Consider the following 14,794-nt stretch of genomic DNA (forward strand, 5'->3'; position numbering starts at 1 on the left):
AGGCCTTTTCTGCCCCTCCCCCCACCCCACCAGTGAGCAGGCTGGGGGTGCACAAGAAGCTGGGAGGGGACACAGCTGGGACAGCTGACCCCACCTGACTGAAGGGGTATCCCACACCATATGATGTCATGCTCAGCATATAAAGCTGGGGGAAGATTGGCCGCAGGGCTGCTGCTCGGGGACTGGCTGGGCATCGGTCAGTTAGTGGTGAGCAATTGTTTTCATTTGCATTGCTTGCCTTTTTTGGGTTTTATTTCTCTCTGTTGATTTCCTTTTCATTATAATTTTATTATTATATTTTATTTCAATTATTAAACTGTTCTTATCTCAACGCACACATTTTCTCACTTTTACCCTTCCAATTCTCTTCCCCCCAGCCTGCTGCAGGGGTAGTGAGCAAGTGGCTGTGTGGTGCTTAGCTCTTGGCTGAGGTTAAGCCATGACAATTGGTCAAAATCAGACCATGTTGAGTCTATATCTCTGTCTATCTATACGAAAGGAAATGCAACCTACACTTACACAGATGAAAAAAGTGAATAAATTACTCCCACTATAAGTTTTCCAAATATTTTAACTATATTTTATCTTTTTCAAACTAGGAGATATGAAAGTGTCATTATATGGTTTACAACTCAATCACTAAAAATATCTTATTCAAATCAGTATTATTTTTGTTGACAACTCTGACAATATCCTTATAAATTAGTCTGAATTTCTGTTTTCCACTCAAGTTATTGTGATTGCCATGACATTCAAATACTATGACAAGTAGGGCACTACAAATACTGAAAGAGACAGACAGCTACAAAACAAGGCAAGAAACAAAATTGACATTCACATTGTATCCTCTGTATTTCAGATATAATGGGTTTGAGGCTATCATTGATGCTTTATTTTTTGCACCCTGTTCTTGAGACACTGCACGAAGCAGGATGAATAGTTAGGCTGCTATCCAAAGTTATGAGCGTGTTAACAATAACGGTTATTCCTCCTAAGTTGAGTGATACCAACGTAGAGCAAACTCATATTAAGTAAAATCTATTTTCATCTGAAAAAAGCATCATCCACCCACCAAAAAAACCCCAACATATGAACAGTTATGCAAACAGCATAGTAAAGGAAATTAACTGCAGACTTACTGCAGTAAAGCTCCAAGCGCTGCCTTATCCGTTTTGAAAGCATTTAGCAGTAGTTCATCTGACAACACACAGTCCTTCTCAATTTACTGATCCAAATTCGTTCTCAAAACTTACCAGGTTCTCTCTTTCAATTCGTTGCTGCTCCTTTTGCCTGTTGAGGGCACTGTGGTACAATTTAGGAGGCGGTACAGCTGACTTCTTCAACGTGGTACTTCTTCTTGGCTTTGCAGACTGTCTGGACAGTTCTTTTAGCAACCTTTGGTTTTCTCGATCTATCTGTCTTACTTCTTCATTTGTGAAAGAATAATTTTTCCTTGTTCCTTTAGATGGCTGATCGATGGTTAGTTTTTGTTCTTTTTTCTCCAACTGTAGGAAAGCTTTCAAATGGCAAAAAGTAAAATATTCAGATTAAAAAAATCAAACCAAACAGAATTCTTGCATTCTATTATTAGGATTTATTTACAGACCTGAAAAAACAAGGTACATTTCAACTTCCTCTATGTGAATTCCAGATGTAGGCATTTCAGAATTTTTCAGGGATGCTCAGTTGTCCTCAATACATTGATTTTACACAGGTTTCACAATAAAAAAAAAAAACTCACATCTAATTTTGGCCTTAGTTAAAACCCATCTGCTTCCTTCTCACTAGGAATCCCCCTCCTCCCCATTTATGACAGGTAATCCAGAGGAATTGAACAGATGCGGTGAACAACTGAGCAACACAAGAGAATCAGCAATATGCACACAGACACTCTGTAAGCATTTGTGTAGAATATATCTGTTATTTAGAAATCTGAATATAAATCAGCCTTATGTGCACAGTTATTTCTTATGCATGGTCAGTATTCCTGATCCCCCCGATCTCTACCTTTACCAGTATGCTTGCCCAACTTCTACATTGACACAATATGCTCAGACTTCCATCCTCAAATATTTTGACTGTAGTTACTGCAGTACCTGCAATCAGCAACTATATATAAAAATATATATATATGCTAATGGGGCTACCATTATACAGCACTAAAGCAACACTGAACATAATCATCATCACAGTGGTTATCATTTGTGGCACCACAATAAGCAGAGAAGTTTTCCAAGCAATAGAAAACACAGCTTCAGGAAGTTAGGACTAGAAATAAACTACAGAACCAAGAATTAAACCATAAATTAGTATTTAGATGTTTGCACATGGAAAGAAATTTAAACTTTGTTCCAAAGATAACTAAACTATCTGTCTCAGCTGAGAGGCAGAACAGAAATGATGTTTCAAACAGAAAACTGACACTGGGGAAGCACAACTCAGAGACACAAAATGCATTTCCTGAAGTTATTTTGCTGATCCTTTGCTCCTGAGGCAATCCTACATCATGTTGGTACAGGAATTGTAAAGGGAAAGATGAAAATTAATTTAAAGGATAGAGAGAAATAAGTGAGCATATATAACAGAAGAAAAATTATTGGAGCCTGGCAATTTAAAACAGTAAAAAACCCAACAAAATAAACCAGGATATGTGGTTTCAAGACAAAAGGAACACACTTAAAAATACACAGCAAGGCAGACTTGCACATTTGCAAGATCAAGATAATAACTGGAAAACTTCATTCTCAGCCAGAGCCAGCTATGTTTATTATAGTTCCACTTGGATCTTTGCTATTGACCTATTTCTAAGCCTTTGCTTTCTAAAGCTCTGCAGTAGATCTTCTGGCAACTGTTTTAAGAGCTTTGCTGTCATGGTATTACCCTATCAAATCATTGCATTATCTATAGTACAGGAATAGTGGTACCAGGTTAGATCAAACAGATTTTTGGAGCTGAGACACAGATGAGGACACCTTACTCAAGCCATTCCCCACATTCCTCCAATATCACAGTGCCTCCAGAAGATACCCCACACTCTTACCCCTAAAAACCCCACACAAGTAAAAGAAGCATCCAAAGCAGAAGCCTTGAGAAAAGCAGAAAGAAGAAACAAACAAACAGAAAACAGGCATGCAGTAATATTTCATCAGCAAACATTTCCTCATCAGCAATTTTTTTGGCAGGAGATGTCTGAGGCAACCTTTAATAGCTTAAAAACCTCAAAGAATGATGAGCATATTCTTACTTCAAAACAAAATGAAATCTTTCTTGCAGTATCTCAACTGAGTTTATTCTAGAATTGATGCAAGCAAATATTGCTACTGTCTTTGAGAAATTTAGAAACAGTATCCAGAACTCAAAATCAAACAGTTTATGAATTTCAAAATCGCTCTGGAAATTAGTAAGCTTGCACCATCAGTACGCCAGCCAACACAGGCAAGATCTGCCCGTTGGCAGTTCTAACTGTGAGGTTGCCCACATTAGCAAATATTGTTTTAATTTGTCAAGAGAAGATACAAATCACCTCAAAACCAAAACACAATGCAAACTAGTGCAGATCAAGCGGGTCAACCAACAAGTTAATAAAGTATAAACATCTTAAAAAGCATCATTACAATTTACTAAGTTATTCTCAAGGGAAAACCAGTGCAGCCATCAACACCATTTCAGGAGACAAACCTGGGATGAAACTCATCTGGATACACCTACAAGGGACAAAAAGAATGCACAGAAAATAACTAGAGCCACACAATTCACATGATAACATCAAGCTGCAGTGTACTTCTCAGTAAAAAATTATTAAATATGTCCTTACGGGAACACGCAAAACCAGCACTGCAGAACACAGAAGAAAGTAATTTGAACAACCATGTGAAGATGATATTTATATATATCATGTTATATAATTGATAATTGTATTATTACAAACCTATGAAAGATAATTTCACCTTTTGTCTTACATCCACAGTATCTCACAGGTTAAACAAGACTGCAAATCATATGCAAGAGTGGAAATTAGGTTGTGGCAAAGAACAGTTGTTCAACTGAAGTCTCAACCTAGCTTTGTGGCACCAAGGCTATTGGTGATGCAATCTCTGACAAGAGACATTTAAACTTCTCAATAACTGTCAGTGCAAATTCCAAACCGCTCCTTTCTCTCTGTGAAAGGTGTGAACTAATCAAATTCCATTTACAGCAATGGCATTCTGAATGGGGGCATTTTTAACTAGAAATACCATTTTCATGTCTTCACTGGTACATGATAGTTTTAATTCTCTATGAGGTAGCTGGCTATACTTTGGTGGAGAGTGTATCACAGAATGGCAAGAGTTGGAAGGGACCTCGGGAGATCATCTAGTCCAACCCCCCTGCTAAAGAAGGCTCACCCAGAGCAGGTTGCACAGGACATCATCCAGGCGGGCTTTGAATATCTCCAGAGGAGGAGACTCCACAACCCCCCTGGGCAGCCTGCTCCAGTGCTCTGTCACCCTCAAAGTAAAGAAGTTCTTCCTCACGTTCAACTGGAACCTCTTATGTTTCAGTTTCTGCCCATTGCCCCTTGTCCTGTCACTGGGCACCACTGAGGAGAGTCTGCCTCCGTCCTCATGACATCCACTCTTGAGATACTGGTATGTGTGTATACTCTTATGATGCAGCTGTGAACTATAACCAATAAACACAGATTAAAAATGCTTAGAGATAAATAAGCATTAAGGTAATTATTTATCTTTTGACCTGCTCATTTTTCTGGAAAATCCCTGTCAGTTGTGATGAAAAACAAATAAAAACAGAGCAATGACATGGAACAAGCCTTTCCCTTTCCCCTCGATACTGGTCAGTAAATGCTTTTAGAAATAATGATTCCAGAAGCCCTGCAGCGACTGCTACACGCAGGGCTCAACAAGCACTGTGTTACTTGGTCACTCTGATCTCCTCAGGGGCAGTGGTATGTATGCAACTTCTGGAACATTAAACACCAGTGGTATTTTACCAGAATCTCTTGGGCAGTTAGTGTGAAAACGTTATCTATGTACGTTTCCATGCATTGATCTACTGGATACTAAGTTCCTATATATGAATAAAGCATGACGAAACTTTACTAACTTCACTCTCACCTTCCAGCTTCTTCAGTCACATCCCCCCAACACACAGATGTTTCTTTTTTCATTCATCTCTTCGTTCTTTCCCCTTTCCTTAGCCTCTCATAAGCCTTTTTCCTTTCAATATATTTTCCTTCCACAGTGCCTCATTCACACCTTTTATCACCTCACCATGAAGATAGCCTTTCCCACTTGCGGCAGGCAGAAGAGAGACTCCAGCCCACTTTCTTCAGTATGCTGTTCACTCTTAGCCTTATTATTATTTACTATTTATACTTAGTATGGAAACTGACCTTACTACTGCCAACAGCTTTCTAACAACTTTTGAGGTTAAGGGCTTGCTAACAGTGATAATATCAATTTATCACAACTCTAAAGAAACATAATAAAGTGAAAGAATTAAGATCACCATGAAGGTTTTGCTCTGAAGTTAATTCAGTGAAGCCCGAGCAGAAGACTGCCAAAACTCAGTTACTGATCTCTTGTTACATTGTTGAATTACAGAGACTCATTAATTCTGTACAAAAACTTCAGACTCAATATAACATGTGCAGCAGCCATTTTCTTCAAGGGCATAGGTTGAAAAGATCAATCTAAAACTCTTTAGTTCCTCACTAGTTTCTTTAGTTCCTCAACTCATCTTTTTGTAGTCAGCCTTCTGTATGAACCGCATTTCAAATTTCACAAGTAGCTCTTGGCAGTAACAGTGCTACATTACACCAAGGCACTGGATCAGATAACACGTTAAAAAATAGTTGGTTTGTTGTTCTTCAAGATGATAAATTAATAAGTTAGAGCTGTGTTTTACTTAGTTAAGATCTGTTAAGGGAGAATTTAAGCTGCAAAAACCGCTTCAGAACAAACTGTAACTGCCTGAAGCCTTTCCATAGCTAACCTTTCCTAAATCACAGCAAACGGCACTCATCTCCTTAGGAACTGTGTGACAGGAGAGTTTAAAGTTAGTAGAAAAAAAGGCAAGCAACAGAATGCACACTGCGTCATTTACTGAAAGAGGATCACTAATACTACAGGGTAAGTGATTGTTCCTAACAAAACAAGCACAGGGCTGAGAGGCATCCATGAAATCACTGCTCCTTAGACAATGCTTGAATAAACCACAGTAGCAATCTAACAAAGCAGTGAGCAAAAGGTTCTGCAGGTCTTCCTGAAACAGGGGTGACACTATTTCCATGGTCCAGGATGAGGCTCCTGACCTCAGAACTTCAAATCAGCAGTAATAGTTTCCACTGCTTCCAAAGTTACCTGGCTGAAAATCTGTCCAACTGGCACACTGCAAAACACCGCTTATACAGCATCATATTCCTATTCTCTGCACACTACAACAGAAAATTATGTATTCCACAGCAGGTACGTATGTCCAAAACCAACTGAGATCCCATGTAAGAGGTAAATGCATTTATTCTAAATGCTATTAAATACTTCAGGTACAGTTAGTGTTATATAACTCAAACATTTGACTTTCAAAATTATTTCAATTATTTATTCACCAATGCATGCACACTACTCTTTAATCACAATGCGTAAGTGTTTGAATGGTTTATCCGACTACTTTTGCAGTGACCAATGACAAAATGAGGCAACACTATAGTTTAAGATTATGATTTAACATTCTGAAGAGTTTGTAAGTCTTGGAACAATTAAATATGATTTACCTGTAGCTTCATACTCTATCAGTGGGTAAGAAGTAATTTAATTAAATCCCTACTTACCACTTCATTATCAGCCAGACCATAAATCAATAATTTGGGGGAAGGGGATAAACAAGCAGCAGCATTTGCATAAGGACTTACAGAGTGTGCAGTTCTACTTCTCATTTACTGGTAAGCAGGAAAAGAAAATTCTCTGGTATTCACAGGATTTCTATGAAAGCTGGTTTCCATGGAGAGGCACCTGACTTTCTTTTACGCAATAAACAAGCTGTTTATTGCTTTCAATTTGTAATAATTGAAGTGACCTTGCAGAGTGAGAAAGGCCAAACCTTATACAAAATACAAATGATAATTAGCAAGTCAAATGCATTAGGACAGGATGATACAGCTGTCCTAATGTCATTAAGGCTAAAATTAAAATCATGCATGTTTCAGTGTATCTGTTGCAATCCACTAGAGGAAAGTACGTTAAATTGCTTCGGTGCTTAATTACACTTTTGAGTTTGCCTGGTGTTTTATTTTATACTGCTCCACTACCACATCTGTAACACATCTGAAAAATACAAGAGGATTAAAAATCACAGTTCTTCATCAATGTCTAATAGTTTCAATCTAAAACTATTGCCCTGTAGTGACTCTAAACAGGTATCTCCTAGAATATACATTATTTCATGTCACAGAACTCTTTAAAAAGGACTTTGGAGGATTCATGATTTGACCTGTTTTTAAGAAAAGCAGAATGTGCTTTCAAGTATAAATTTTCCTCTTGAAAAATTTATGCTTAAATAGGGCTGCTAGTTATTTCTTGATGTCACGAGAAAGACAACAGATACCTTACAGGTGCAGATTTTTTTTTCCCCTAAAATGATGCATTTTCTTATGGATGTTGGGGAAGTCTGGATCCCTTTACAATCTTAAAGATTTTCAATCTGTTTTCAAACTCTAAGTATAGGAACAAGCTGTTCATTGTTTTTCTACCTAAACATGACTTACCAGACCTGCAAAAATGATGCACATGTATACACATACATACACCATTAGTTCAAACTATGAACATACAAACTAAACAAAACTTGGTGAAAAAGCCACACATGTTTAGTTCAACTGCAGAGTTTGGGTGTTTATGTATGTATTTAAGAGTCTACTTTAAATTTAGATATTGTTTAACCAGTATTCTACAAATACACTAGTTGAACATGAATGAGCACACAGGTCATATATCCCTAAGAGGAGAAACTTCAGTTATAAAAAAGTTGTCCTATTTCCTGAGTGACAAATTATAGCAAAAAAGAAAAGTTAAAGCAATTGCTGCATGTTCAGCTGAAGCTGCTGTTTAGCTTTCTACAATAGCTTTTATTCAGAAACACAGAGCTTTTACTTTCATAATAATTATATTTTTATCACAGTGCTTTTCACCAAGTGAGCTCTGACTATTTTAGAATAGAAAATCTAAGGCACAGAAGAGGCAAGAAGATTTATCAGAGATCATATAGGTCAGTGAGAGCTTCAAGGACAGAATTCAGGTCTTCAGCCTGTGGCCCATTGTCCTACTTACCCCATCACACCACCTCCTCAAGTTAATAATAGCTAATACCATGGATTTACAGACTAATTCTCACAGACACTTCTGTAAAATAAGCAGGTATCAACCCCATTTTACAAAGAACACACGAGGTGCTAAATCTTTAGCACTCCACATACCTTGTGCAATCCCATTGCTACTGTACTGATACCCAACATAAATTCAGATAAAGAGATACAGAGTTGTATGCTAAAAATGCTGTGTATTCTGGACTACAGAAATCAAGAGACTTGTCTAAAGACAGAGACCATGTCTGTAGTGTAATGAGATGGAAATGGATGAGTGCATAATTCACACACATATGCTTAACCCATCTCTTTATCTGCATAACCTCAATTCCTTAAAATTACAGGGGACATTGGATCAAGATATAGGATCAAGCAAAACAGCATCAGAAAAACTTCCAATTTTTTATTCCCATCTTCCTAACATAGAGCTTTATGAAAGCACTTCCAAAATCAATTTTTGGCAATCTATTTTTTTTGCATTGGCGTATTTAATTCCCTCTTTGTGTTCAGATTACTCAAGAGTACAGCAGAGAAGGAGATAACTCTGACATTTATTATTATGGGTTTGAATATTGCTCTTAGTTATTATTTTAATTTTATGAAAGATCTTTACAGTTTATAGCAAAGTAGAAACAGCATTGACTCACAAGAGAATTACATTAAAAAATATCTATATAACATCATGAAACAACTGAAGAACTGTATTTTGACCTGAAAAATTATAAACACCTATATGTCTTTCCATGCAGGTGGTGAAAAAAAAGAAGGGTAGAGTGAGGAGAGGTCTGTAAAATATAAACCCTGCTAACCTTGAGTAACTGAAGCTATGAGTACCTACGTTCTTGGCCCCACTGGTAAGATTTAAATTCCTAAGTACTGTGGCTGTCTAACTCCACAGTGCTACAATAGTTCTTATAGTCATACACCATAATGACAACAGCTACATGACATCAGTCTTAGCATTGTAATGAAATGATGTAAGCCTCCTAAACATTGACTTTATGTCTGTAAAAATGAGTGGATTCAAGTGTCATATTTAGCATTTATAAACGTTTTAAATAAGCATGCCACGCAAACATCAATGGTTTTTCATGAACAAAAGTAAAAACCATGACCAAGAACAACTAAACACCCCTCAGCAGTTCACAGCTACCAAAACAGATAAACCCAAGAATTTTTATGCACAGTGCAGGGATAATTAATAAGCAATCACCAAGTCCAGGAACTTGAATAACATGGTCCAGGCAGACCTAGACCGTAACATGACCTAGGCTGGTTTTAGTGCTCCAGGCTCTGCAGCCACAGGGCTTCAGCACGATGAGCGGGGCAGGCTCTGCTCCTCAGGGATGGTGCTGCAGGGGGGTGCTCCCTCCACCTGAACTCCAAGCCACTCTGAACCAAGCATTGGACACTGCCACAGGACTGATTTGGAAACAACAGAGATCGATCCAAAAATCTTCAAGTTTATTTGTCCACCCTGCACCACCTCTGCTTTCACTATGGCCTGCGGTTTCTAGCGATACTCTTCCCACTGCAAACTGCAGGCTCCTTACAACTGAAGCAGTGTGACTGTGCACCTTAACATGGTAGCTTACGGATACCTGGGCTCCACAATTTCTTCACTGCACATGTTTATCTGTCTTCCTTCACGCTGCATCTCCTCTCAAGAGTGCTCTACCATTCACATGCCCCTCCTTCATCAGCGTGCACGCGAAGCCATGCCAATACCGCCATAAAACCTGCAGGTTCTGGCAACTGCATATTTTATTGTACTACTTCCCTTTGAAACAGGGCTAAACTCCTGTCTAATAAATGCCCGTAAGGACTACATTCCTATGCTTTATTTGTCTTTAGCAACATGGAAAACCTGTTTCTCTCCAGTTTTCAAGCATAACCTTCACTCTGCCCCCAGCTACTGTTACCAAGTAGCTTTCTGCCTTTTCGACTAAAACTAGTTCAGTTATCTTCCATAGGGTGAATGGAGAATGCACACCAAGTTGTAATACCTGGTAATGCTCACTTCAGTAACAGCATACATAAAATGACAACTTTGAGACAGAGTAATGAAGCGTTATCACATATCTTTGTCAATCTCTTTTCAGAGTTCTGGTCATAAAACAGTATTTCTAAAAATCAGTGATACAGCTGCACAGCAATACCCACCTAAAAAGCATTCAAATCACAATATACAGCATGGAGACTATGAGATTTCCAATTAAAATCATGTTATTTGTGAGAATTTAAATTATTCAGAATAGCATAACTTAAAATTTGGCTTCTATTAAGAACAAGCATAGCTTTCGTAGATGTAAGGCATGATAAATTTTTTTATCTAAATACGATTTTTTAAAAACGCTTATAAAAATGAAGAGTTTGCAATATGAGCACAAATACTTATCAATGGCATATAATACAGAGGAAAAACTATTTAATCTCCTTTTTAATTGCAACATTTTGTCTAAATGCTTCAAATTAATTCTATTTTAAGAAACAGAAACTACCTCACTGCTTAATAACCAGACTCTTGTTCTAGTCCAAAACTTGTTCTTCGAACACCATGCACTTTTAACAGATTTCTTCCCTTTTTTTGTTTTTGTGATTCTTTTTTAATACAAGAGATTCAAGTCTTCCCAAATGTTCTCATTACTGGTGCGTAGAATTGTACAAAATTAATTACTGCACGCCCCCCAGAAACAACACAGGAACAGATCACACTGAAATTCTGCAAGTTTCTGGGGACCTTGGGAAATTAAACTTGCATAATTGCTGTAAATGCTTAGGCCAAGCTCTATTACAAACATATTCGACAAAAATTTTAAACGATGTGCTTTATCAGTATAGATTACTGGAAGAATATGATACTTTAAAACCAAATTTGAGACAGCCTGATGATCATTTAAATACTCTTTCATGCATACAAGTCTGGGCTTATACTGATCTCACTTGAAGCAATGTTCATGCCTATGCAGTTCTGATGAACATTGCTTGCAGACTGAGGGGGGAATGATTTGCACTTTTTTTTTTTTTTAAAATGAGTACATTAAAACCTGGAAGGTCAGATAACTCAGAATAAGATTAGCTCTTGTTTTCCCTGAGTAGTTACTTTCCACCATTAATAATCCTGCCCCATTTAAACTTCAAAATACCCAAAGTAATTAAGCTATGTTGCGCTTGCCAATTTAGAGAGGCACTTGGGAGTAATATGCATGTTAATCAGGAGCATTAGCTGCCAGACTATATGAATTCTAGTTCGCATTATTCAATCTTTATTATTGTTATTTAGAATTGGTTTTCATTTTTGGAAAAAAAAATGCCCTCCCCCGCCGAGATTCATCCCTGAGAATACTTACTTTGAGCTACAGTACCCATTTGTTTTAGGGATGAGATGAATCCTTCCATAATGACCAGTCATTAAATAGCTTCTTGTTATCAGAGAACAAATAAAGATGTAGGACACCATAATTTCAATCGCCTAGCAACAACGCTTCTAACAACATGCTTTGACAAGTGGTTGGAGCTTCTTCTAGTACAAAAGAGTTGCTGGAGCACAAGGTCTGTCAGAGATGAGACTCAGCCCTACCTTTCTTGACGGATAGCTCTGCTTTTCTTACCATCAGAAGAATTTCCACACAAGTAAAACCTTAATTTCTACTCATAGGAAAGTTAAATGACGCATACAATCTATTTTGAATCCTTACTCACTATAGGCTCAGTCTAGCAAGGTATGAAGTGAAGAAAGATGACACATGCAGGTTTAGTCATCTACCACAATACAGCAAACTTGGGTTGAAATGTACCAGACGTAAACTGTAAGAAGTTTTCCTCACCTGAGATCAGCAGATTTCTGGAGCCAAGCCTCTTTTATTTTACAGATTTTACTACTGAAAACTCTGGGCCATGAAAACCAGTGCAAAAGCACTGGGTAGACCTTAAACTATGCACATGAGATCATCCAGTGCATTCTCACCCCATACAATGAAGTTTTGCAATGAATGCAGTAAAAGAGATACCAAGTTCTCTCTCTCTCTCTGACTTCCTTATTAAGATTTATTAAATCTACTGGCAAGAAGCAACCACTCAAGTTTTAGTAAATATTATCTGTTATTCTTCGCTTTAAAATACCTTTACTCAACTTTATGGTATTTCAGAAGGCAGACACTCAGTTCAAAAAAAGAATTTCAAATAATCCCATTTCGTTATCAAAAAGGTGCCAGAAGTTTAAATGTATGAATATGCAATGTAGTTTTGGACGGCCTTTCAATTTTGAAGGTCGATAACCCATCATTTTATCAGAAAGGCTGGTGTTTCAATTTAGATAGTAAATTGTGGCATAGTCCAGTAAACCTTGATTTCTAAAAAAATGTGCAGTTCTATTATTTAATTTGTTAACATATCAAATCTTATTTAGATTCACCCCGTCTGCATATCTTACTTCTAGGTATAAGCATACCAACACATGCTCATACACACACTTCTTTCCACAGTAGAATCAGTACTACTTACATACATCAGAATTCATAGAATTAGATCAACACAGCTTAATCACAAACCAGTTTTAAAAAATACATGTGGCACATTAAAACCTCATTCTCTTCTATTAGAAGTCAACTGTTCTCAACAATGTACAAGGCGTCATACTTTATAAAAAGAAAATTTAAAAGTCACCTTTCAAAAGCTGATTCAGGTCCATGGCATCATGCAGGACTTTTCGACTGTATCTGCGATCAAACTCGGAATCTAATGAAAAAAATACACATATAAGATGGGATTTCCCAGTCCTGTAGGTTTTACAAATTTTGTGTTGTACTTAAATTCTTCAAAATTACCATATAATTCTTGGTTCACATTTTCCTGTCTTTTTATTTTTAGTTTCTTATCATTTGATGCTGCAAGTTCAAAAGACTGGATAGGACTGATGTCTGGAGTTGACAGAGGCGTTACATCAGTCACTGTGTCTTCAGACTCCTCCAAGTAGTCACCGAGCTTTGGTTTTCCTTCTGCTAATTTCATTGCCGACCTGAATTTTTGTTTTGGAGACAGAAGGGCGTTCCTACAAGCATTCCTCTTTGAGGAAGAATGAGATGAATCTGATAAACAGCTATCGGAATCTGTATCAGAACAATCTGTATCTGAGCTTGAGGACGAGGATGAGGAGGAAGAGGAGGAGGAGGAGGAGGAGGAGGAGGAGCTGATATTAGTGTATTTTTTGCTAGACTTTTTAATGTTGTTTGACTGCTTAGCTGACTTTGGTCTAACTTTCTGTTTTTTCCCATCATCACTACTATCTTCTTCATCTGTATAATAATCTTCTTCACCTTCTTTAACTATTTTGGGGATTCCAGCAGGAACATTCTCCCGTGTTCCCCTATTTGCTCCAGATGTACCTGCATTCTCTACAACTGGAGAAAGTGACAAAGATGAAGCATCTCCAGGATGATCTGTGCTATTTTCTAGGGACTGATCCTTCCACAAATCTTTCTGCTTTTCTTCACTTTCCTTCTCACAACACTTTGCATCCTTTAAATTAGAAACCAAATCAGAGTCTGCAAGAGCTGCCTTTGTAGTTCCTCTCTCTAGACATTCACCGTTTTCTTCGGCTTTCTTTTTCTCTTCCTCAAAATCACTATCAAAGAAAGCATGATCCACTTCACCATCTGATACATCTTCAAACCGGTCCATACTGAAATATGAAGCACCGCCTGCAACCATCAGAAAAGGTTTCCAAAGGTTAGCACAAAACCAGATCCAAGTACACTTCTAATGTAATAGTTTTGGTTTTTACTCTTTCAGCTCTAGTAATTTATAATTCTGCAATTAATTATGTTATGTTGCTAGGGTCAACCCCATAGTGAGTACTATAATGAAATTTAGTGCCACCTTGTTGTACACAGCTTACACGTTAGACCGAAAAGCTTTACTTTTAGACAGCAAAAACCACCATGATTTCAAAACTTTTACTCCTAAGGAAATCAGTTAAACATTGTTTGTAGCTAAAGAGTCTTAACTATGACAAACAAGCAATTGAAGAGTCTTATTTTGTTCCTCTAAGCTAGAGCCACTAATGAGCTATCATTAGGTTGGATTTTATATTAAAAACCTTGTTTGTATGTGGTGGTCATCATCTCAGCTGGCACTGCCATTCAAACTGTAGACTTTCAGCATTTAAAATAGGAGCAATTTCAATTTACATCAAAAGATCCATGGGTCTACAGCTTAAATTGTGATAGATGTAGGGTGTGTCAGTGTTAATGTTTTAGTTTGGATCAGAAGCCTGCTCTTCTTGACAGTCCTCTGTAGCTCACACTGAACAGTGAGCAAACTAACCTTTAAAGTATGCTCCAGGCAAGAAACTAGGACACTTAAACCAGCAGTCACCATTCAGTCCATGGGACCAGGTTACAGCTAGCCAAAAGTAAAAAGCCTGAATACATACAA

General features: G+C 37.5%; 1 protein-coding gene across 1 annotated transcript in view; it reads right to left on the reverse strand.

Annotated features, from left to right (window-relative positions):
• The window catches only part of CFAP97 (cilia and flagella associated protein 97), a 24,150-nt gene extending 10,093 nt beyond the window's left edge, over nt 1-14,057 (reverse strand). Inside the window, exons 1-3 of the mRNA XM_009642405.2 lie at nt 13,186-14,057; nt 13,025-13,096; nt 1,254-1,516 (exon numbers count right to left, since the gene is read on the reverse strand). Coding sequence (XP_009640700.1) covers nt 1,254-1,516; nt 13,025-13,096; nt 13,186-14,038 — 1,188 coding nt within the window. The 5' untranslated portion in view covers nt 14,039-14,057. The remainder of the gene's footprint in view (nt 1-1,253; nt 1,517-13,024; nt 13,097-13,185) is intronic.
• Nucleotides 14,058-14,794: the final 737 nt, after the last annotated feature.

The sequence above is a fragment of the Egretta garzetta genome, unplaced genomic scaffold (genome assembly GCF_000687185.1).
Source record: "Egretta garzetta isolate BGI_Z169 unplaced genomic scaffold, ASM68718v1 scaffold46, whole genome shotgun sequence".
Taxonomy (NCBI): domain Eukaryota; kingdom Metazoa; phylum Chordata; class Aves; order Pelecaniformes; family Ardeidae; genus Egretta; species Egretta garzetta.